General features: G+C 37.7%; 1 protein-coding gene across 1 annotated transcript in view; it reads right to left on the reverse strand.

Moving 5' to 3' along the window:
- The window catches only part of COL25A1 (collagen type XXV alpha 1 chain), a 409,341-nt gene that overhangs the window by 23,939 nt on the left and 359,127 nt on the right, over nt 1-26,275 (reverse strand). The window contains exons 20-32 of the mRNA XM_073340873.1: nt 24,880-24,948; nt 23,808-23,852; nt 20,523-20,567; nt 19,084-19,161; nt 16,748-16,771; nt 15,292-15,336; nt 12,563-12,607; nt 12,191-12,271; nt 9,724-9,786; nt 7,562-7,612; nt 7,212-7,238; nt 1,595-1,630; nt 324-377 (exon numbers count right to left, since the gene is read on the reverse strand). Of these exons, the coding sequence (XP_073196974.1) occupies nt 324-377; nt 1,595-1,630; nt 7,212-7,238; nt 7,562-7,612; nt 9,724-9,786; nt 12,191-12,271; nt 12,563-12,607; nt 15,292-15,336; nt 16,748-16,771; nt 19,084-19,161; nt 20,523-20,567; nt 23,808-23,852; nt 24,880-24,948 (663 nt within the window). The remainder of the gene's footprint in view (nt 1-323; nt 378-1,594; nt 1,631-7,211; nt 7,239-7,561; nt 7,613-9,723; nt 9,787-12,190; nt 12,272-12,562; nt 12,608-15,291; nt 15,337-16,747; nt 16,772-19,083; nt 19,162-20,522; nt 20,568-23,807; nt 23,853-24,879; nt 24,949-26,275) is intronic.

Below are 26,275 nucleotides of genomic sequence, written 5' to 3' on the forward strand. Positions count from 1 at the left end.
ACTAGCATTCACCTCCCTTCCTCTCATCTTTGTGATCGCGGCAGGTTTTAACAGGAATGAAAAGCAATAAAAACTTATTTGAGTAACTAAATTAAGCAGATATGACTGAATACACTCAGGGAGTAGATCATATGAGTAAGAAGGTGCTATTTTTACATGTTTCAGATTAAAAATGCACTTTAAACTATTTTAGGAAGTCTGACCCTTAAACACAGGAGGTACTATTCTGCTCACTAACATTTGTGCGTGTCATTAGTTTTAGAACAACATTTTGCCACAATGTTTTCTTCATAAGGAGAAACATCTGAATAATGTGTACTTACTCTATCTCCTTTAGGACCTGCTGGGCCATGTGGACCGACTGGGCCATCCATACCCTAAAAGATTAAACAAACAAGTAGTGAAAAACAAATGCCCTGAAATCTGTTAGCGGTTCTTAATTGCAGATTTATTCTGGTCAGGAACTACCTTAGGATCAGTTCAGCTCCCACTGGCTGAAAATATAGGTTGAGATTGTCAAATCTTAATGATGCTGGGAATTGGGCATCCAAATCCACTAGGGGGTTTGAAAATCCCATCTATAAACTATTAGCTATGATGTATGTAGCTCATCTTTCATCTAATTGGTTTGTACTTTATTGCTTTAAATCAACAGATTAATAAAGGTTTTAAAATGTAGAGTGAATTTCTGCCACTAGGAGTTAAAGGGTTAAACAAGGAAGTTTATACTAAAAATTGTGTAGATTAAATATAAGAGGCCATAATGACGAATGACAGGCTTAACGAGGCCTTTAAATACATAGCTATGTTGTTCCTTCACTTTTCCCCTTCCTTCTTCATCATTATAAATGCCACAGCAGTTAACATTTGTTGTAAATATCAAAAGGCTCAACATCAAGTTGTCGAAGTTTTGCACCACTCTCACAGACTCCGTATTACCTGGTCTTGTGAAGGTAGTACAAAACTCATCAGGGCTTCAGATTATACAGAGAAGCCTAATTTTACCAAGTAGAACAAGCGCTAGTGAAACTATTGCTTTTTACACTTCTTGTTGTTGCTTTCTCAGCTCAGAATTGATGTTTCAAGCATGGCATGGTTTCCACTACTGAAGTCAGACGGAACAGTACAAATAAAAGACAGGAAAAGGAAGATATACAGCATGCTTCATTCAAATGACAGTTCTCCTTACATGGGATTTGAAAGCTAGTCTCAGTGACAAAGCTACAATTTCCAAGGCCAATGTAAATCCAAGATGAACATAAAGCTCAGAAAGAAGATGAATATACTTAGATATTCTGAGCCATGTCCCCGTTTTAACAGATTTTCCTGTACAGCTATATAAACTAGGCCAGCTCCAACCAAAATTTCACCCCATAATACATTAAGATTCAGAGCCCCATCTATAGAGCACGCCACTACCTGTCCCCCACTGCTAACCAGTACCAAGACTTTCTTCAGATTCAGCATCATGTAAGTTGCTTGATAAATTTTGCCTCATTCCATGTAAGTCACATGTATAAACTAGGCAAATAGGACCACTGTGAAACACATAGACTCAGTAGCAAAGCATGACACAGGAATGCAAGGGACTCACCCGGGGTCCTGGCTTTCCGTCTAAGCCAGATGCTCCCTGTATGATTAGGTGGAAGCATGGATGATGGGTATAACATGAATGACAAGAATGTGAGATTAGTAAGTGGTGTTGATGAATAAACATAACTTAAACACAGAATATAAGCTGTTACGGGGTTCTGGAATGAGGATTACATTATTACAATATGTTAGTTAAAAAATTACATACAACATTAAGAGCCGGATTCTGATCTCAGTTACATTGGTTTTACACTGATGTAACATCACAGACCTGATGGAATTACTCCTGATTTACACCAGCGTACCTGAGATCAGAATGAGGCCCTAGATATATTAGTGTTACAAACATCAGACATTATGGTGTTTCTTGTGCTTTAATATGCATATACTTAATTTATAAATTAACTAACAAGTTGTCTAATGTGAATTATAAAATACTGACAATACTGACTACTCTACTTTGCAATGAAATTAAAATATACATTTTACATTTTACATTTTTTAACATCGATAAGAAGAGTTTAAGCTGAAGAAAATTGTGTTACATCACCAACAAAATCTTGGCCCTCATTACAATGGTTTTATTCGTTTTCAAGAGCCCAGGAGACAATGACGTTTCCTGTTTTTACCAGCAAATTACAATTGTAGCGCATGTTCACGAACATTGGATCTAATTCCAGGCTGGAAGTGCAGATATGCATTGCACTTTGGGCTATTCAGTTTAACATCCTCAGGGACTGGCTGACCCCTGGTGGATTTTATATGAATAACATAAGACTGGTATACTGGAAACTATTTGCTGGATTATCAAAGGGACTTTTTGTCAACTTGAAAATTGCTAGTTTCACTGAAAGACACTAAAATCTTTCTGGTAAAGGTGACATTCCTCAGAGTCTCTCTGCAAATCTTTAAAAACTTTTGACCAGATTTTTTCTGATCTTTTTTTAAATGCTGCTGCGCACAATATCTACACAACAACAGGGGAAGCAGATTGACTATAAAGTGGAAAACAGTTAAATTGACTTTTCACAAACTGCTGTCAAATGCACAAAGGAAACATAAAATATATTGTTTTTCTTCTAATCACTTTCAGCTCTGGTGTCTCTTGGGACAAAATTTTCAAATGGAAATGTGATTTTTAAGTCAATTATGTCCCTTTAAGATCAATTTATGCCAAGTACCTATAATGAAAACTGTTCTGAACAGTACAAGGCAAAAGTACAAACAAACAACCAAACAAAAAATCCAGCATCTCTGGCTGAATGGGGAATGTTTTAAAATTCTAGAAGCCAATTCCCAAGGTCTTTACTCAAATTTTACTCAGTCCTGACTCAGGCAAACCTCCCACTTTAGTGGCAGTTCTTCAATGAAATATCACTGAGGATACATCGAAATTAAAACACAACGTGTTTGATAAAACCACGTTTTTAAAGCAAACACCACACAACATTGAAATCACAACATGATTAATGTAATGGGGCTGACAGCATCCTCGTGAGGCTATTAACACTGTCCACTGACACGTGACAAAAAGAAACTGACAGCACTGTGTGTTACAGGATGTGACTTTGGACAATGGTACAGACTCTAGATACAACAAAACAAGACTGATGTTCTGCTCCAACATGATAGAGGTTTATAAATGCTGTTGAGTAAACCAGATTTGTTGGTTGAAAGTAGAGAGAAAAAGTCTGTGATTTGCACTGAAATTGAATAGTTTTTTTACTTACTGGAAGACCAAGGGGCCCTCTGTCACCCTTTTGACCTGGTTCACCCTTCAATCCTTTAAGACCATTTAACCCTGGTTCACCCTAAATGTAAAAGTATAAATGCCAATTTTTTGGTGCTATAATGGGTAGTTAAGCTGGGACAGAAGAGAGCCAGTCTTAGATGTAGCTGCAAATTCCAGTTCAAAACAAAAGCCAGTTCTTTTCAGTGTAAGGTACTAATTCAGCATTCACAGATTATTGGCAATTTACATGGAGATATTGTACTGACCTGTGCTAAAATATACAATAGACAATGACTGGTCATTTTAAATACAACTGTGTGTTGAAATAATACAAGAAACTGCTGTGTAAAACTTTCCTGACTCACTTCTAAATAATTATTGAAGTATTTGTCTCATGTGGGGTCAATTGTAATTTTCCTGCCTCCTGAGTTTCCTCTATGCCCACACGTTTCTGTCATAGACTGATAATTCAAAAGAAAAGAAAAACCTTAGACAAGAATATTAGAGATTGTATTTAGTTCAGATTAGTAATAATTGATTTCTGCAGTGAGATCTGCAGAAAGGTGCATTTTGTGTGGAAGTACATTCTCTTCCAATGACAAACTGGAATTTGCAACACAGTCTTATGTAAAGATACTTTAAACCTTTAAGCACTCATAGTTAAACAGGAAATTAAGAGGAGCAGTGTGTTGTATGGGGACAATGCATTTTGGGGGTCCATTCTTCACTGATCTCACAAAAAAACTATTTATAGTAGAACAAAAGATGTTGTGGAAAGATTGAGATTATCTAGTTACTTGGACATCACTCTATTAAAAATGGTGAAGTGAATAATGGTGAACCTAGGGTATGTGTAAAGGCATCTTCACACTATGTAAAACTACCACAGCATGGTGGCTCTATAGACAACTCAGGGTGCTAACAATACCTGCTTCCAGTGAGAAATGGAAATGCATAGGATTTTCTCTGTGCGAAGGACGGTGCCCTGCTCCCAGGGTTTCTCACAAACAAACAAACAAACCATAAAAGAATTTAATCTATGCTTCTGCTTTCAGTGATGTCTCTTTTGTCCCTGCCTTAAAACAGGAGCCATTTCTCTATTCTTCCTCCATTTGAGTGAATGGATGTCTCTGCAATGGAGCTGGAAATTGTAATTTCCAGCTTAAATAGACATATCCATGCTTTGTCCCTTTCCTGACATTTGGAAGCAGAAATCCTACAAAAACTTGACTCTCAGGTCAAAAGTCCGAAGTAAGACAGGTGCTAAGCTGGAATAGAACTAGGGTTGTCAATTAATTACAGTTAAATCACACGATTAACTCAATAATATTAATTGCGATTAAAAAAATTAATCGTGACTAATCACAGTTTTTAATCGCACTGATAAACAACAGAATACCAATTAAAATTTACTAAACATTTTGGATGTTTTTCTATATTTTCATATATATATATTAGCCTGTGTTGTAACTGAAATCAAAGGGTATATTATTTTTCATTACAAATATTTGCACTGTAAAAATTATAAACAAAAGAAACGGTATTTTTCAATTCACCTCATAGAAGTACTGTAGTGCAATCTCTGTCATGAAAGTGAAACTTACAAATGTAGATTTTTTTTGTTACATAACTGCACTCAAAAACAATGGAAAACTTTAGAGCCTACAAGTCCACTCAGTCCTACTTCTTGTTCAGCCAATCGCGAAGACAAACAAGTTTGTTTACATTTACAGGAGATAATGCTGCCCTCTTCTTATTTACAATGTCACCAGAAAGTGAGAACAGGCATTTGCATGGCACTTTTGTAGCCAGCATTGCAAGTCATTCACATGCCAAATATGCTAAACATTCGGAGGCCCCTTCATACTTCGGCCACCATTCCAGAGGACATGCTTCCATGCTGATGACACTCGTTAATAAAATAATGCATTAATTAAATTTGTGACTGAACTCCTTTGGGGAGAATTGTATGTCCCTTGCTCTGTTTTATCCACATTCTGCCTTATATTTCATGTTATAGCAGTCTCAGATGATGACCCAGCACATGTTGTTCATTTTAAGAACACTTTCACTGCAGATTTCACAAAACGCAAAGAACATACTGATGTGAGATTTCTAAAGATAGCTACAGCACTCAACCCAAGGTTTAAGAATCTGAAGTGCCTTCCAAAATCTGATCAGGACAGGGTGTGGAGCATGCTTTCAGAAATCTTAAAAGAGCAACACTCCAATGCTGAAACTACAGAACCCAAACCACCAAAAAAGAAAATCAACCTTCTGCTGGTGGCATCTGACTCAGATAATGAAAATGAACATGTGTCGGTTCATACTGCTTTGGATTGTTATCGAGCAGAACCCATCTTCAGCATGGACATATGTCCCTTAGAATGGTGGTTGAAGGATGAAGGGACATATGAATCTTTGGCACATCTGGCACATAAATTACTTGCGACGCCGGTTACAACAGTGCCATGGGAACATCTGTTCTCACTTTCAGGTGACTTTGTAAACAAGAAGCGGGCAGCATTATCTCCTGCAAATGTAAACAAACTTGCTTGTCTTAGCGATTGGCTGAATAAGAAGTAGGACTGAGCAGACTTGCGGGCTCTAAAATTTTACATTGTTTTATTTCTGAATGCAGGGTTTTTTGTACATAATTCTATATCTGTAAGTTCAACTTTCATGATAAGGAGATTGCACTACAGTACTCGTATTAGATGAATTGAAAATACTATTTCTTTTGTTTTTTTACAGTGCAAATACTTGTAATCAAAAATAAATATAAAGTGAGCACTGTACACTTTGTATTCTGTGATGTAATTGAAATCAATATATTTGAAAATGTAGAAAATGTAGAAAACATCCAAAATATTTAAATAAATGGTATTCTATTCTTGTTTAACAGTGCGATTAATCATGATTAATTTTTTTAATCGCTTGATAGCCCTAAATAGAACTGATTTCAGAAGATCATTACTGAACCAAGCCTCCAATGCCAGGCAAAGTTTGACATAGTCTAACTGTGACTCAAACCTTTAAAAAGGGATATTTCTATCTCATCCCCCGTACCTCAAAAACCAAATAATCCTTTTTTAGAAAGCTGAATATGAAAAGAGAAATGTAATGATTAAAATGGTTGTTACAGGATTCATTATGCTTGAGTGTGATACTAAATTTTTGAACTAATGTGTTAATTTAATTAAAATACAAATTAAACCATGGTTTCTTTTAATCTTTCCAAAATCATCCATGTTTTCAGGAAACTGGCTGTTGTCTAAAACTTTTGCAGGGTTTCTGGGGTATGTGTCATGCGCACATTCTATGCTAGGGATGAGGGAGTGTTTCCAGCAGCACTAAGATATATACTGATGCCTGGTGTGGGACTCCTAGTGGGGACTGTTGGAAGGAAGGTGAACTTGTGTTGGAAGGCCTAGGAGATGGGAGAGAGAGCAGAGGAAGAGGAAAAGAGGCATATCTGGAAACCAGTTTATTTGATTTCTCCTCCTCCATGTACAACACACTCATCCTCTGTGTTCTAAAGCGTAATTTAAGGCAATTGCAAATCACTAATTAGAATAGCATGAAACTCTCACCAGCAAACAGGAGGCTAGGTAATTTTAATACCAGTTCATAATCATAATTATAAAAATCTAGTCCAATTTATGCTCATGTGTAACACACACAAGCAATCATCATAAATTATTACAATTCAAAAATATCCTTTAACTTTTACTTTAGTATCTGCTTAAAGGCTTAAGAGTATCAGAAATATTTCACAAATAAATGAGACAAAGGACACAACATAGATGCATGCTTCACTATGGTTAACAAAGAACATAGCATGGCACATTACAGATTTAAGGAATCCAGGCAATTATTCATTTACCTTTGGGCCAGGCAGTCCATGGGGTCCCTGAAAATAAAGATTCCATCTTTAATGAAGAAAATAAAGGTTTGTTGCCTTTTCTAGGTACAAGTTGCACCTGCATTTTTCTTTTTACAAAATAAATTGCAAGTGCCAATATAAATAATTGCACCGCTAAGTACCCCACTGGGGGAACAAAACAGGGAAACACATTTATACCCACAATTAATTTCTCCACTTCCTAAGAACTTTGGGTTAGGATCCAAATACAGGTCCAAAATCCAGGGCTTGGGTCCATCTCTAATAGTCATGTACTCTCAGCACTTTTATTAAGCAAGCATTACAATGTGGAGAGGGAAAGAAAGACTTACCATAGGGCCTGGTGACCCATGCGGCCCTGGTGGTCCTGAGGGTCCTATGATCTACATATAGAAAATGATGTCATTAGCTCATGTAGTGAAGGGATCTCCCTTGTAAATACAGGAAGTCAGACTCTTTCTCCCCAGCTCTCTGCTAACATCGTTTGTCACCATTCAGATGAAGAATACTGCAGAGTGCTGCAGTTGCTGGAGAGCACTTTAAAAAGTAACAGCATAACTTGCACATATATATGGCATCTTTAGCTTTGTACTTGGAGTGCTTCTCAGACTTGGCTATTATTCGCACTTAATGGACGGAGTATCTGAGGTACAGAGAGAAAAAAATGACATGTCCAAGGTCATACTTCAGGTCAGATGCGGAGCTACAAACAGAATACAGGGTCTCCTGACTCCCAGTCCTCCACTCAAACCATTAGATAACTTTAAAACACTAGCTAGTAGTAAACTTCTTCAAATGCTGTTGGCTCTTTTATTTTCTGGTACATATTCCCTGCTATACTTGCAATCTATATACTACAGGAATAGCGAAGAATGCTGTGATGCCATTCCCTGGTTCCTTTCCAATCCTGATCAATGGAGATAAAACTAAACAATTTACCTTAAGTCTTGGGACATATCTAGATTGCCCTCTTCCTCCCTTTTTATTTGATTTAGTCCAACAAGCACTACTTGCACAAATGTTCAGGCTTAATCCCAATGATGAAGTCATTACAACAGGTAATCAGGTTCTTCAGTTTTCAGCATGTGTTCATTACATGCTGGTTTACTTTACTGATCCCACCAAATCCAGAAATAAGAATTTCATTCTGGTATTTATAATGTTTAACACCACTTCTCACACGGGGCTCAATCCAAAATAGCTATGAATTGTGACTTATGAGAGCAGTACTGAGAGCTACCAGGAGGGCTGCCGAGCAGCACAGCCAGTTCTAGGGATTAACATATAGCGCTAATCACTTTTCTAGCCAAACCTGAGGTTAAGTGTGGTGTCAACAAAGCAGGTTTTAAAATATAAAATAGGACGAAGAGAGAAGGGTTGATAATGGATGGTGGGAATCTGTCCTGGAAGTGGAGAGGAGTAGGATGGAAAAGAAAACAAGGACGATTGCCATGGCTGTTTTCTCTGGGGGATAAGCCTTTTACAAAAACACTACTAGGAAATTCAGCAAGATCTTTGAGTTCCACACACACATAATGTTGGAAAGAAACTAATTGATTTTCCCTTCAGAGCTAGATTGAGACATTTGTGCTCTGTAGTGAGAAATGGGATCTAGAGATGCCAGGACAGGGAGCCAGCAACTCTTGAATTCTTATCCTAGCTCTAATATTGGCTGCCTGTTGTCTTGGACACGATGCTTAACCTCTTTGCTTCAGTTTCATGATCTATAATATTGAGCTAATGGTACTTACCTATATCACAGGAGCCTTGTGTGAGGTTTTTATTTATGTTTGTAAAATGTTTTGAAGAGCCACATACATGTCTGATACTGCAAACACTTACTCATGTGAGTAATTCTGAATATTTCCATGAATAGTGGGACTATTCATGCCAGTAAAGATGCACCCCTGAAGCCATTAAGGACCGGATATAATGCTCAACCAAATCAATGGGAGTCCTTCATTTGACTTTAATGGGCTTTGGATTGGGGCTTACTATCATTATAGCCCTTTGGAGATCTGGTACTCACTGTACAAGGCTGATAGATAGATAAACAGATTGCTGAGACAAGAAATTCCCATCAGTCTTAACTCTCTGTCTTATCTCTCTATGATTCAACACAAGAAGGGATGGTTTCTATTCTCAGTGAAGCCAATGGGAGTTTTGTCAATGACTTATGTAGGGGGTCTGGATTCTTATATAGTTTTTAAAACATAGTATAGGGCTAAGTTAGTAAACTAGTGACCTACTTTCCAGAAGTCTGTATAGAGCAGTGATTCTCAAATTATTGTCCATCAGTGGTCTCCCTTGCCCACCGTGGTAGATCATAGAGTGAAACATTTAAACAACCCAAAAGTAGGGAACTGTTGGGGTTGGTAGGAGAGATCATCCATGAAGGTCCCCCTTTCTCTCATATGAAGTGTCCCTCAGAATGAAAAGGTGGAGAACCACTGCCACAATAATGAGCACATCACAATAGCATGGCAAGACTTACAGAAGGACCTTGAGGACCAGGCAAACCAACATCTCCTTTTTCTCCTTTCATACCATTGGCTCCCTATAAAATCATTATAAAGAGTTATTAAACAATTTCTGTCTTATTAACAATTGAATTCACTGTAGAGAAAAGAACATTTTTGTAATTAAATATTTATGCTTTTCATAATAAAAGTTTTGCTTGTAACGGAATTGTATCTCTAACTGTCATGACTTTCATACTTGACACCATGTTTTATAAATGTACGCTTATTGCAAAATCCCATGATAATAGCCAGTAAGCACTAGACTATCAAACAATTACAAATATTAATTTTAACTTGCATGGTTAAAAATATAGATAGAGCAGATAGCAAGGAGTTTATTAAAAGTTCTTTGTATTGTAATATACTGATTTCATTATACATTGTGGAGGGGTGTGTGTGTGTGTGTGTATACACACATTATTCATGATTAATGAATTATCAAAAAAATTAATCATGATTAATTGCAGTTTTAATTGCACAGTTAAACAATAGAAAACCAATTGAAATTTATGAAATATTTTGGATGTTTTTCTACATTTTCATATATATTGTAGTCAGCGTTGTAACTGAAATCAAAGTGTGTATTATTTTTTATTATAAATATTTGCACTGTAAAAATGATAAAAGAAATAGTATTTTTCAATTCACCTCATACAAGTACTTAGTGCAATCTCTTTGTCTTGAAAGCAAAACTTACAAATGTAGATTTTTTTTGTTACATAACTGCACTCAAAAACAAAACAATGGAAAACTTCAGAGCCTACAAGTCCACTCAGTCCTATTTCTTGTTCAGCCAATAGCTAAGACAAGCAAGTTTGTTTACATTTACAGGAGATAATGCTGCCCTCTTCTTATTTACAATGTCACCAGAAAGTGAGAAAAGGTGTTCGCATGGCACTTTTGTAGCTGGCATTGCAAGATATTTACATGCCAGATATGCTAAACAGTCGTGTGGCCCTTCCTGCTTTGGTCACCATTCCAGAGGACATGCTTCCATGCTGATGACACTCATTAAAAAAATGCGTTAATTAAATCTGACACTGAACTCCTTGGGGGAGAACTGTATGTCCCCTGCTCTGTTTTACCTGCATTCTGCATATATTTCATCTTATAGCAGTCTCGGATGATGACCCAGCACATGTTCATTTTAAGAACACTTTCACGGTAGATTTCACAAAACGCAAAGAAGGTACCAATGTGAGATTTCTAACTGGACCAAGGCTTAAGAATCTGAAGTGCCTTCCAAAATCTGATCAGGACAGGGTGTGGAACATGCTTTCAGAAGTCTTAAAAAAGCAACACTCCGATGTGGAAACCACAGAACCCGAACCACCAAAAAAGAAAATCAACCTTCTGCTGGTGGCACCTGACTTAGATGATGAAAATGAACATGTGTCAGACAGTACTGCTTTGGATTGTTATCGAGCAGAACCTGTCATCAGTATGGATGCATGTCCCCTGGAATGGTGGTTGAAGCATTAAACAAGAAGCGGGCAGCGTTGTCTCCTGAAAATGTAAACAAACTTCAGCGATTGGCTGAATAAGAAGTAGGACTGAGTGGACTGCAGACTCTAAAATTTTACACTGTTTTATTTTTGAATGCAGGTTTTTTGTACCTCATTCTATATTTGTAAGTGCAACTTTCATGATAAAGAGATTGCACTGCAGTACTTGTATTAAGTGAATTGAAAAATACTATTTCTTTTGTTTTTTTACAGTGTGAATACTTGTAATCAAAAATAAATATAAATATAAATACTTTTTATTCTATGTTGTAATTGAAATCAATATATTTGAAAATGTAGAAAACATCCAAAAATATTTAAATAAATGGTATTCTTTTACTGTTTAAGTACGATTAATTACGCGATTAATCCCGATTAATTTTTTTAATTGCTTGACAGCCCTAGTATCTGTATGTATATATATACATATATACACACACACACTCACATACACCCCCCCCAAACAAATATACATAGCATATATTATATAGATTTAAAATCCTTCTATAAACACAAAAATAGACTTTCTCTCCTTCAAGAATATGAGTCAGCCACTGAGATTCCCGGTATCAAGCTATTTCTTGTGTAATCAAGCAGCTCATTTCTCCTGAATGTTACCACATTTATTTTTGTCAAAGCACTGCTGTGATTGATGACTCTTACAATGGACAAATAAATTTGTTCAGCATACCAGTTAATCTACATCTTTCCACATTTTATTTGCCCATAAATAGAATGAAAAGTTCTGGCAAACAACTTTTGGTCTATTATTCATGCCTCCTCCTAGTCTAGAAATGGAACTACTAACACTTTCATTTTATGTTTTCTGCTACTTCTGAAACGTACAAACACTTAAGAATTACCAAATGTGGAAGATATCATTAAAAAACCCAAATTAGCTTTCAGCTAAATTAAATTGATTTTGCAAACTTACTGGTAAGCCTGGAAGTCCAATTCCTCCCTTTTCTCCTGGCATGCCAGACTCACCCACGTCCCCCTTTGAGCCTTTAGGACCCTGAAAAATCATATCTTTGTCATGAAAATGACTTATACAATGCTCACATATCAATAAAATCCTGGATTTGTTTAAGGATAAACCAGTAAAACATAGAGTAACTTTTTGCCTCTGATAGGTATGAATTTATTATTGCATCACTGCATAGTCACTGCATGTGTCACATATGGCCATGTCATGTGACTATGAATTCTAAAGCCCACCCCTTCCACAATGTACAGTAACATTATTTCTAAAAAAAGCCATAATTGTTCATAGGGTCTGGCCCTAGGTGATGTACTCATGATGTACCTGCTCCCCTTCAGCTCCTGGAGTTCCTTGGGATCCTGGTTCACCCTGTAAGACATAAGGTGGAATTGCGTTATCTTCCCTTATTACTCCAATTATTGGAGAGATTATGCTGTGCTAAGTAAATTATGTTGGTCAGTAATACCCCAAACCCCACACCTTAGCAGTGCACGACAGCACAATGAATGACGTAGCTGCATATTACACTGCAGAGAATAGGAGAGAGACATGTCATCTTGTTAAACTTGTTGTGGAAGTTTATCTGCTACAGTATCTACATACACAGAATACTTACAATGGGTCCTGCCCAACTAGATTGTATAAGGCACAGAAAGGGGTATAAATTGACTGCACACTGGCTGACTTACACAGGAGAAAAATTCCACCATCCTCCCAAAAAACACCCACTCTGCACCATTAAAGTCAAATGGGAGTTTGTCATTCACACCAATGAACATAAGATTAAGCTCATGAGCAGTGGTTTAGGATGCTCAACAATGTTGCAGCCTGGGTGAATAAATATGGACGACTCAGACCCTTTCTGATTTCTTGCCTGGCTAATCTGATTGTGTCAGTCAACCAGGGAAGAGCCTCCCTACCCCAGTAGAATGTGGGAAGATGCCCTGATTCCTGAATGTCATTCCCAAGGGAGGAGATGACATATAGGGGATTTGGGGTCGGATCTTTGGTTCCAACCTCTTTAAGGCTGAATTCTGGTTTACCTTGGCTATTTCTGAGGGGGAAAGTATCCTCTTTGACAAGGAAGCCACGTTCTGCAACTGTAGCCCCAGAGTTTCAGAAACCCACCCCTGACTGGGATCTGCAGAGACTCTGTAGGCTACACAGATCCTACTGAAATGTCTTTCTATGCCCTCACATATACTGTCCCTCAACAGTTTGTGAAAACCAGAAAAACAGTATTTTCTCACAAATGCTTGCATTGACTCACTTACATCTATACTGGCATTTGGTGAAAAACCTTTAAATGCAAGAACAATTTTTGATAAACCAAAAATAATGCATTTTCCCATGATATCATGGGATGGGATGCATCATAAATTTAAAACAAATGGCATTGTTTCCAGTGTGGGCTGCACAAGAGAGTATTTGCTCTTCATGAGAGCTCATAATCACTGAGAGAGTTTGCTGCTACCCAAACAGGATATTCTGGAGGATACATTATATGATAAGCTCTTAAGAACTACAATAATTATCTCTTATTTAATCCTATCTGGATAGGTTAGCTATCCTGCACCAGCTTAGGGAGGATCCACTGTTCACTCAACATATTCTGCTTTAAAAAAAAACAACCCCTTTGTAAGTGTAAGCAATTCATGATTTAGATTGTATAAACAGAGCCCCATTTGGAAAATGCATAGCATACAGCTCCTATATGCTGCACTTTAATGTGTGCATCATCATACAGAAAATATAGAGACTATTCAAATTTAACCAAATTTTGTTTTGCAATTAATAAATGTTAGCTAATAAGACATCTTCTATATGAAAAATACATGTAGACAGAGAAACAGACAGCTAGACTCTGTTCTATTTTGTGTGGGTTTACTGGAGTGGAAAAGGGAACTTCCTCCACTCTTGCATATCCCTGCAAATACAAGGCAGAATATGGTCTTAGTTGTCTTGAATGCCATATATGGTGTTGGCCTGATAATGCTCCACAGCACCAAAGAGATGGGATCAGTTGGCTTGGGATTGCAGCCAGTCTCCTGGCACCCTGTGCACATATTGATCTTGGTGGCAAGTCAGGGGAGTAGAATATGCTGTTCCTTTTTGGAGCAGCAGTATAGCGTGCTGCAGGAATCAGTGTTTTTCTCTTTCTGGTGCATATATATGATACAAAAGCTGCATTAATCTGTCCCCATATTTTGGCAAGCACTTCCATGTACAGCCCCCAGTGCAGATTATTTCTGCCAGCCAAGAGTGTGAACAATCTGGATGTTGCTGTGTGCATGGGAGCCATTGTCTGGTGAAGTAGCTATTTCTAAAAGTATGTGGATCACCCTCCCTGACCACTAGGCCATACCTTGGGACCCTCCTCCACAGCAGAAGGCCTACAGAGCAACCTCAATGCAGAGTTGGGAGGGAACACCAGCAGTGCACCACATTGGCTGAGCATGGGTGATTTTCTATTGGGCATCAATGCACAACACCCAACCAAAAGTGTACATATATTGAAATAAACATTTTATACTAATTAAGATGCATATCATGATATTAGTCCCATCATGTAATATTTCAAGTGTATATGCTCGTCTATGCAGTATATTTTATATATAAATGAACCACGTATGTAAGCAAATAAATAAGCAGAAAATTGGACCGTACATATAACATTTTTTCGTTCACTGGCAATTTTGAAAAATTGGAAAAAATCATTTTGGGTTAAATAAAACATTTTGTTTCATTTTTGAGCATTTTTTTCATTAAAAAAATTAAAGAAAATTTTGAGAGGAAAAGTAATTTGAATAAAAAAGTTGAAACATTTCATTTAGAAAATCTCAAAATGAAACATTTCAATTTTTATAGAATTTTGTTTAGCTTCTTTTCTGACCAAAACAATTCGGTAAAATCAACATGAATTTGCAAAATGTTATAGTGTCATTCAATCTACATTTTTCACTGGAAAAAAGTTTTAGTCAAAAAATTTCACCCAGCTCTGCTAGTGAATTCCTGGACTTTTATAAGAGGATGTGTTAACTAAGAAAGATCACCTTTGGTCCTTGTGCTCCTTGAGGTCCGGGTGGCCCTGGTGGACCCTAGACACAGAAACAGAAAAATCTGTTAGCTTTGAACCATCTAAGCTCTTGCAGAACATATCAGATACACATAAGTGTGAACGTCACCATTGTTAAAAACACAACCAGTCTTTTTAAGAAAACTTTATTAACACGGGAAGAACCAACACCAGCTACAAACAGGTTGTTAATTTATGACAACTCTCAACAGACAATATGGAGTCACAAAAACCTGTGTTAAAATAACATTTCATGGTTATGGTTTTGAACTTATGAAGGGGCTGCTGCTCCTATTGATGGAAATGGCAAAGCTTCCATTGATTTCAGTGGGAACAAGACTGAATCCCAAAGTACGAAAAATGTAAAGCTGGCATCAGAGCCTACTGAAATCAATGGACAAACTCCTATGTTCAGTGCTTTGTGGGATGAGGTCATGAGTCATTAACTCATCCCCTTTTGGCTAGCAACTGTAGCAGAAACAGCCTATATGATTGCTTACTGTTTTGAAAAGCTGCACAATGGGGGATGCACTAAAAACACACAAATTCCATCACTATTATAACAACATTTACAAAGATGGCAAAACAGGCCTAATGAAAATGTTAGAGATAAACAATTAAACAAAAAAGGGAATAAATTAATTTGATCAAATCTGCAGCTCCTTTGGAGCCTAATTCTGCAAAATTCTAAGTGTGTCCTATGACACACTGGGTCCCCTAAGTTTCTAGTGAAGTCAAAAACTCTGGCCCAATGTGTATAAACCTCCAGTGGGAGTCAGTGAGAGTGCAAGGCATAGAAAATACTCCGCACTCTGCAGGATGTGAGCTGTAGGTACTGGAAAATTTCAGTATTTCATATGACAAGTTCTTTTAACAGTGTCTGACAAGAAAGAGAAGGAGAAATCATCACACTAAATCCCTCTCCTGTATTCCTGCTTATAAACTGAAATAGGCTACTTTTTAGGGGGAGGGGGGAAGGTGAACTTCTGTGTAAAGTTTTCACCCAATATGATTTAAAATAACTGAACTGTCTACCCTGAAAAATAAGGCTGACAACAGAAAGTTAACTGGTGCCCAATCCTATACTTCTTGCACACTCAGAACGCCCATTTAAATTAATGAGAGATTTGAGAACAGAGCAAATGAAGGATCTGGTGCACAGAGACAGCAATACTCAGAACCTTACATGTCTAATCTGTCTTGCACTTCTATCAATGGAGTTTTGTCATTATTCGATAGGAAAAGAATCTGGCCCTAGTTTTCAACAATATGTTCATTGTAAGGAAAAATTTAGTGAACAGACACATACATGATGATGAACAGGGTCAAAATCAGATGAATGAAGATACATCCTAAATCAGCTGAATTATGAACATGCAACTACACAGAATAAAATAGCTACAAAGCACAATAAGTCATGCAGTAAGAATTACCGTGACAGTTAGGGTGGTAATCCTCTGTTGGCAAAATATATTAACAAAAGACAATGTTATCAGATGTGAATACTGAAATAAAATATTTCACTTGTTTAATAATGAACTTCACAGAATCTGTGCTGTGTCTGGGAGATCTGTATCTTACATTGGAGTTTTATATAAGTGAAGACTACAGGCTCTGGCTATAAAATTTTCAGGTCCAAATAAGATGTACCATAACAACAGTAGAATTTGATGGGGGAAAACTTTTGGCTCCTATACATAGCTATATATTAATCTTCCACACCTCTCCTGTTCTAAGAGCTGTTATTTTGCCCAATATTTTGAGGTCTCTGCTGGTTCGGTGTCATTAACAAATACAATTCCCAGAGCTGTGATGCAGGTAGTAATAACGGTACACAAACCAAGTTGCTGATCCACAATATCAGTCATCTTAACTTCAGCTCCATTTAAAACATTTGGAGGAGGGGCAGATCAATATTTTCATAATGGAAAAAGGGAAAATAGTTAGATTGGTAATTTTTTGTGTTTCAAAGATAGAATAAAACAAAAAGTAGTGAAAATTCTCAAAAGGCAATACAAAATTACTTGGTTGTATTGTTTAAACATAGTCAGGGCTGAATTGTGTTTAATTTACTCATACAGGTTTTTTCATTGACAGCAATGTGACCACCTGCACAAATAAAGTAGGCAGTATTTAGTCATGAAAATGCTTTTACTATGTGTCAGCAAAGATGTTTATACATCTAATGTGTCTATCTAAATGTAAGATTTAGTCTTATTCAGTTTAATAGGCATATAATCATACACTATTTTATAGAGAATAGCACAATAAAGAACATTTTTTTATAAAACTAGAATCATATCAACACAAGCTAACTTTGGAACCAAAATCTCTAGCAGATGGCATTTTATATGGTGGTGCATTTGCATTCACCCTATATATGGAAGTATTTAAAGAATTTTAAAATGGAAGAAAAATTCAATTCTGCTAATTTACAGGACAAATAACTAAATTAATTATACCAAATGCAGTAATTTACAGTTTTCACATTCATTTCTAGCTATATATTTAATTTAATTTTCAGTGCTCATTTCTAACTACATATTTAAAATTTTAATACATAAAGCACCTGATCCTGCAGTTCCTCCAAAGGTAAAATTTCCACTTCAGCTATTCGCTTTTGTCTCTGTGAGGACTAGGAGCAGACCCAAAGAGAGACTCACTTATGTATTTTGTGTCTGGTCCTCTAAGTCAAAGATACATAAACTCTGCAGCGTTCTTGCTTGAACTGTGGTGATAATTTCTATACCATCGTTTTCTGTGTTGATGGACTAAGATGTCTCATTCTCCAGTGACACATGAAATGCAATGGGAGGCACGAACTTGAACAACTGTAAATTGGTCTGAGTCCTCCAGGCTTCTTTATGATGTCTTCCCAAATTGTATAAAAATTCATTCAGACAGAGGGACTGGATCCTGTGAACTCTGTCAACTTCTACTTACATTCTGAGAGGTACTGAGAACCCACTGAATACTGAAAATTCCTACAAACTCCTATTTAAGTTAAAAGTCCCAGAACCTCCAAGAATTTGGCACAATGAAAATTGCGGGTGAGTGCTTCCATCTCATAGGACTGAACTGGTAGTTAGCAAGACCACCAAATACCGTTCTCATAGCTTGCAAGTCACCCTGGTACACTTGGTTTTCATGTGAACATTCACTCACCCTTTATGTAAAACACTTATTTTTCTAGGGCTGAGTAAATAAGGTGGCCAATGCTTAAGTCTATTTAATATATTTACTGCTAAGGATCCTAATTCAAGATGCTGATTGAATCCACAGCTTGCTAATGGAGTCAAGTGAGTTGGTTTCCAAACCTCAAAGTTTCTGCTCTTTACATTTTGTGGAAAGAGTAAGAGGAGGAGGAGAAGAAAAAGACAAAGACAAAGAGAGACGGTCAATATTATTCTACTTGAACTGAAAAGCAGACACTTCTGTGGGATCTGTGTAAGTGGTTTATTAGATGAATTCAGCACTAAAAGCTGTGGAGCCAGCAGTGAATCAGTTCTGTCCTCATCAGATGATGTCAATACAGTCCAAGGAATATATAGAGCTAATTCCCTCACCACTGCATCAAGGAAACTCTTTGTCTAACACCAGCAAGAAAATCTAGCTTCCAAGCACAAGAGATTCCTAATTAATATTTCCAGCAAATCTTTAAGATACTATGGTGGAGTAATTTCATGTCCTGTGCAAAACAAAAGTATAATTATGCCAAAGAGTTGTTCTTTCAGTATTTAATTATTTGAGCTTCTTTATGCTCACATACCTGCAGAGCTTCATGGATATTGCCATTGTAGTCAATTATCTCTGTTGCACCTTGATCTCCCTTTTGTCCAGGCGGGCCCTGTAACATATCACCCAAACACTACATTATTTGAATCAAGCACACAAACTCTTAGTGACTGATTGTTCTATCCTAGTCTCTCTTAGTCTGTCTGAGACTGTTTCATTCTATAATCAGCATTTGTTTGAAAGATCTCCCTGCGCTGAAAAGTTCAGGGTTGCTAAGATCCAGGTTTTGGTTGGCCCACGATAGAGATTAGAACCAGAAGCAAAGTTTAGATCTGAATCTTGTGTTTCCATTTGGGCCCCATAACTCATTAGTTTCTTTCTCATATTTTTATATTTTAATTAAAGAGGTTTACAGAAGCGTGAAACTCATTCTATGAAAAGAAATATTGACCCAAGCCTCTTTCACATTGCAGCTGAGTCTGTGCTAGCAACAATGCTATTTAAACACAATTATCGTAAGCATGTTTTATGTACGGTTTCCATGACGTACTGTAGAGAAGGGTTGTTTTCTGACACTTGCACTATTTATTCATTCACATTTGTTCCCTGAACTTTTTTGTAGATCTTGGTACAGTACATTTTATCATTTTATAGCATTTTCAATAAATCACAGACTGCAAAAGTTAGTCTAAAACCAAAGGTTGTTTTAAGAGGAACAAACATTTTAAAAAACATAAATATGAATGAGTAAATCATAACACAGTGAATTGTGCTCCAAACAGTAACACCGATATATAAAACTATTTAGATAAAACACTGAAAGAAGGTGCTGTGTCAGGCCTACTCTCTTGGATCATTCAAGTAAAAACCACACCCCACCTATGAAATTTTGCAAATCTCAAACATCATCGTCCAATCCAGAATCCCGCTATCCTCTCAGGCAGCTTCCCCATCAACTCTCTCCCTTCCTTAGAGAAAGTCTGGGGGAGAGGGGATCTTCCAGAAAGGTGGGATCCAGACAATTTAGGATTTTATAGGATAGATCCATACCAACACTTTAAACTTCACCTGGAAATCAAGTGATTGCCACAGCAGAGCAAATATTTGCCAAACAGCACTGAAGGATGACTAATCTTCTATGCAGTGTTGTTGTAGCTGTGTCGATTCCAGGCTACTAGAGTGACAAGGTGGGTGAGCTCACACAGAGCTCAAAAACTTGCCTCTCTCACCAACAGAAGTTGGTCCAGTAAAAGATATTACTAATCTTCTAGGCATCTAGAGTATGATTTATAACATAGATTTCCCTGTTGACACTGAACTCCTGTTAGAAACCCTCTTCATGCCACAACTATGTTAGCAACAACCATGTTTAACCATAGCTGGTGCTAACTCACTTTCACCTGTAGTTGTTGATGTGGCCTACATGTAACAATTGAGATTTCCATTGGACAGGTTAAAATGAAGTACACTTACCCTAGGACCTATTGCTCCTGAATCACCTTTGTCTCCAGGATGACCCTATGGAAAAGTAATATTCGTAAGCAAAAAAATATAAACAATCTGTCCAATAGTTTTTATTGTTGGTAGTTTAAATATTTTTATTACTGTCCAAGTTGAGCATATACTTTATTTTAAAAAACAAAACAAAAAAACTTGACATGGGTTATAAACAAATAGAATATGGGTTTTAGTTACATAGGGGTAACTCCACTGAAGTCAATGGAACGTAAGGATTGAGACTGTTGCAACTGAGAACAGAGTTTGGCTCTTTGTATGTAGCATTTACTATATAATACATTATCGGGGTTGCTTTGGAAATAACAAAGGATCAAATAAAAGGCAGACTGCAAATTCAGTCATTTAAACAACTTCCCCATTCTTGATAGCATGGATACCCCACTATCAGAAGCTTTACAAGAAAGCTCAAGGGGTAAGTCATTCAGGGTATGTCTACACAGCAATTAAACACTTGTGGCTGGTCTGTGTTGCTGACTCAGGCTCACAGGGCTTGAGCTGCAGGGCTTTAAAATTATGGTATAGATGTTTGGGACCCTCTCCCCTCACGGAGTCCCAGAGTCCAAATTTCGACACTGCAATTTTACAGCCCCACAGCCCAAGCCCTGTGAGCCTGAGTCAGCTGACCTGGACCAGCCACGTGTGTTTAACTGCTGTGTAGACATACCCTCAGCAACTGCCACACAACTTCTTCAAAAGGGATTTTTCAAACCACACATGCATTTCTTTGTGTGCTCATTATTCCCATTGGGGTTGCAGAACTTCTTTCCTCAGCCACTGCCTCTCTGACCACCACATCATCGTTGTCAACATGTAATGATTTCTTTGCCCTAGTATCCCAGATGGAATAAAGATCTTTATCATCTCACTCTCATCTTTTTCCTCCTGGCTGTCACTAATAAGCTCAGAGGGGTGGAGAAAACTTTATCCATAAGGGCAAACTCTGTGAGTGAACCTTGTCTTCAGAATCTGAAATCTAGTGCTTGGGACTTATTTCACATTCACAGTCACGTCCACAACAAGCTTTCTTGTTTGTCAGTAGTGTCAGTAAATTCAATTAAATACTGCTACTCTTACTCCTGTTTGGATCTATACTTGCTTTTGTGATTCTGGTATGGACAAGGATTATTCATTCACTGATGATACGAGAAAAAAAGAGAGGTGCATAGTGGGAGGAGATACTAACATTTCTGCCATCTGGCTCTATATCCCATGTCATCTTCTCTGCAACAGGAGAGGGCTGGTGGACATGTGGCTAGGGCACTGGCATATTGCTTAAAAATCTGAGTTCATTTCCCTGTTCTTCCACACAGTTCCTGTGTAAGTCTGGGCAGTCACGTAGCCCCTCTGGGCCAGATTTCCAAAGGTATTTAGTTGCCTAAAAATGCAGACGGGTCCCTCGATAGATTTTCAAAAGTGCTCAGGTGACTAAGTCCCATTGGGAATTAGGTGACTAATCTGCTCAGGCACTTTTGAAAATCCCATTGTGCACCTTTCTGCATCTTTAGGTGCCTCAATACCTTTGAAAACTGGTCAGCTGTGCCTCGGTGGCCTTTCTCTGAAAGGGGAATAAAAATAATACTTCTCTACTTCATTGCGATGTTGTGTGGATACCCACCAGAATATCAGGGAGGTGATCAGATACTACAATGATGGAGGTCTCAGAAGTAGTGCTTATCATCTCTCTCTCTCTCTCTTTTGACAAGCAAACACCTTTATCAACCTCCCGCCCCTCCCAAGGGCTCCCTTTTGTGAAAGTCAATGCTGACAACCTATGGGTGAAAAGTGCTACTAAGATCATCCTGCGCACACTGAATTTAGTGGTGAAAATTCCATTGACTTGGTGTAGGATCAGGCACTAAGGCCAGGTCTACACTACAAAGTAAAGTTGACCTAACTTACGTCAGCATACAGCTGCCACAGTAATTACATTCCCTGCACGTGTCTACACTTTGCTTCTTGTGTCGGCGGTGCACGTCCTCAACAGGAGTGCCTGTTTTGATTGTGGGATGGCTCCTGAAAGCCAGTAACAGCCAACGGAAGCAATGTGTTCTACACTCACGCTGTGTCGATCTAATTACATTGACCTTGACTCCACACTGCTTGTGGAGGTGGTGTTATTAAGTTGGTGTGGCAGGCGAGTTACATCAGTGGGAGCAAAAATTAAGCGGAGACACTTCCATAGTTACATTGACCTAACTCTGTAGTGTAGACAAGACCTAAAATAACACATTATTCTGTGAATAATATTCCAGTGGAGACCAAGTTCTTCAGCATAAGGAGGAAAAGAAATCAGGAGTATTTAATTGTTGTTTACACCACCTTGGTTCTGTGAACCACTTTTTATATTTTATTATTCACTATGAGCATATGCTTAACTTTGTGAAGTCAATGGGACTGAAGCACTTACTTAACTTTAATTGTGTGCTTATGTGTTTTGCCAAATGGAGATATACTGCCAATTGAGGGTTGACATTGCAAGCAATATAGAAATGATTCTCAGCACAGCTTTGTTCTCTCAAAGTCATTTAATTAAACAAAAGAATAAATATTCCAGTTTTATTTTGTGTGGACCTCATAGTATAAACTGGCAGACACTAGTAAGATTTTGCAAAAAATATTGCAAATCCATTGAAAATTTTTACTTCCACTGATTTTGAATACACTATGGTATTGAAGCTTTAACTTTTTGCCAAGGTCCTTGGTAGTTTTTCAACTATCTGGAAGACAAATCTGAGAGACCCAAGCCTGGTACATCTCATGCCCAAGATTCAAAATAAACAGCCACGAACCCCCTACAAAACATCAGCAGAATAACAATAAGAAATTATATTTAAATCAAATACTTTTCAATGGCTATTGGATCAGCAAAAGGTAGAAAGTACCAATTTTAATAGCTCTTTCCTCCAATCCCAAAGAAAATGGATTAAAACACAACCGTCAAACAGAGAGAGATAAAGCAGGTACACGGAAAAAGAGAACAGACAAAAAAAGAGACTAATCATTTTAAGATGTTACAACAGAGAAAGAAAGAGCACAATCATGGTGTACAAAATATATAGCACTTGATTCTGCAGACCTTACAGTTAAAAAGCCCAGTGAAATCCCTGGGAGTTTTGCTTGTATGAAGCCTGCAGGATCAGTTATCATTTCTTTCTAGATCAAAGTTGATGTGATATTACTAATAATTTGCCCTGGAAATCTTCATGTTACACCAAAAGAGGCAATTCAGTTGACACTGACCTTTGACCCCTTTGGGCCTCTAGTTCCAGATTCGCCTGATTTCCCCTGTGTGAGGAAGACATAGAAGATGGGCAGAAGAAAAAAGAGAGACAGGAAAGAGCAGAGGAAAAGAGAAATTAGTTCTGGCTATTAGTAGTAGAGAGCAGTGGAAACACTTTATTTTCTATGAACAACCTCATGAATCCATCTAGTTTAGCACCCAGAATAATGAATTAGTATCAATGCGCTCACACTGTCGGTTCCCTTCTTCCACAGGAATTCCACCAACTATTCTCTTACTGATTCTTGCAGATGGCTGGCACAAATAATTTTGCCTTGCAGGGGGTGCCAACTGTACTGCTAGGCCCACCAAGAACTGAGAGGTTAATAGACCCGCTAAGTGTTTACAGGATAGTACTGCTAAAACAAAGTGTTACCACAACAGTTTTCCCAGGAAGTATAGATGAATAAAAATCTATCTGACAGAGAAGCCGGACTACCATTTAAAGATATGCTAAGAGTAGAAAACTTAAGCACCAATCCAGCAGAAAATGCTCGGAAGATATTAAAATGTATTGAGGATTATTTCTTTATTTTTTCTTACAAAATTAGAAAACAAGAAGCAAAATGGATTTTCTCTGAACTTGAAAGGTCACAGTGTTCAAAAAACTCAAACTAGGGTGCTTATAGACACATCAGGGCAGAGCTTCATCTTTTGTCAATTGCCATAGCTCCATCACAATTTCTACCATCTGAGGATCTGTCTCCTTCAGTCCAAATAATGGATTCCACTTAGGGCCTAATTCTGCAGTTCTGAACATTATACTACCACTGACTTTTGGACTAAACTGTAGGTATGTCTATACTGCAGCCGGAGATATAATTTCCAGCTCAGGCAGATGTCCACACACTAGCTGTGATTGATCTAACACACTAAAAACAGCAGTGGAGCCATGGTGGCAGAGGCTAGCTGCCTGACTAGTAGCAGTGTACAGGGATGAATTTACCTTGTTCTCCTTTAAAGCTCATTTGCAAAGTTTTGTTCTGGTTATTCGAAGCAATTATTGAAATGCCAGTGTTAAATCAGGCTGACCTTTGGCCCAGGAACTCCAGGTTCACCTCGCTCACCCTTTCCAGGAGGCCCTGCTTCTCCTCTTTCACCCTGTCAAAGATTACAACACACATGTATGTACGCATCACAAACCACAGGCAACCTTTAGTATAGTACAAAGTCAGGTCAGAAAAACTAAATAGGATGTACTTTCAAGCTCATGTGAGAGCTATAATGAGATGGAGAACATTTTTCCTAGGTAAATTTACAGCATTCCTGAAAGCAGAAGTGGATGTTTTCTGTAACTTAATCTGAGTCATTTTCCGTTGAACAAGACTGTATTATCTGAGAAACAGTATGTAACAAAAGACCAGAATAAGACATAGACCGAAGGGAGCAAAGTTAAAGTAGTGCTGCCTCTTACTTCCCTTCTCACAATCCTGGGGTGAGTTAGTTCCAGTGATCTAAATGAGTGTAGGTCATGTGATGGGTAAGAAATGAAGAGGTGGCCTTTTAGGAGCCTATTGGCAGCCGGGGTAGCAAACAAATCACTTTTGCTGGCTCACCCTGGTTAGGTGAGCAGCTGTATTCTGCACAAGTGAGAGCTGTGGAGTGCTTTCCACACTTCGCCCAAGGTAAAGTTCATTGTAGTAGTCATATCTAGAAGTAATACAGGTGTAGAATACTGAGTTGGGGTCTGCATTTAAGGGGTGGGGATGGCTAATGAAGCAATTAGGGACTCTAGAAGCCTAGGAATAAATCATGTCCTCTCATAGAAAAGGACAGAAACAGCACCACTCCATAGTTAAGACTGAAACTTTCCATTCAAAGCTTGTTTTGCATTCTCCAGCATTACCTTAAAACACATACAACATTTTAAAAATGGAAAGTTGGCTTCAGAATTGGTCTGGAGTTCTGTTTTTTTCTTCCAAATCTGAAGTGAATGGGACAATAGGTTCACAAAATTTGGCTCTCAATTGGTGAGTCCACAAGACTTCAAACATTCTTTTAACTTTATTTCCCGCTCAGTTGCAAAAGAACAGACAGAAAGAGAGAGGAAGAACAATGTTTTTATTAATGGATTTATATATTCAAGATCTAGTGCACAGGATCAAAGGTTCATTGCTTGGAGTCCATTTCTTAATAGTTATTAAGATAGATTGTCCATACTGGCATGTTGGCTCTCATGGCCTAATTTAGACGTTCGGTAGCTTTAGAGAGGCTACGTTGACTAAGGCAGCTAAGGAGCTTGAGACACCTATGAATGATTAAGTATTCTGACTTTCTGGTTTTCTCAGGGCACGCTGTAGGCCAATTTAAAGTAACCTGGGTACCCAAAGCATTAATTTTAATATTTCCAAATTTTGGGCATACTTTAAAGTTTTAACCTGAACTCTAAACTTTTTGGCAGTTTTTTTTACAAGTACCACATTCTTAT

Source organism: Lepidochelys kempii, chromosome 4 (assembly GCF_965140265.1).
Source record: "Lepidochelys kempii isolate rLepKem1 chromosome 4, rLepKem1.hap2, whole genome shotgun sequence".
Lineage (NCBI taxonomy): Eukaryota > Metazoa > Chordata > Testudines > Cheloniidae > Lepidochelys > Lepidochelys kempii.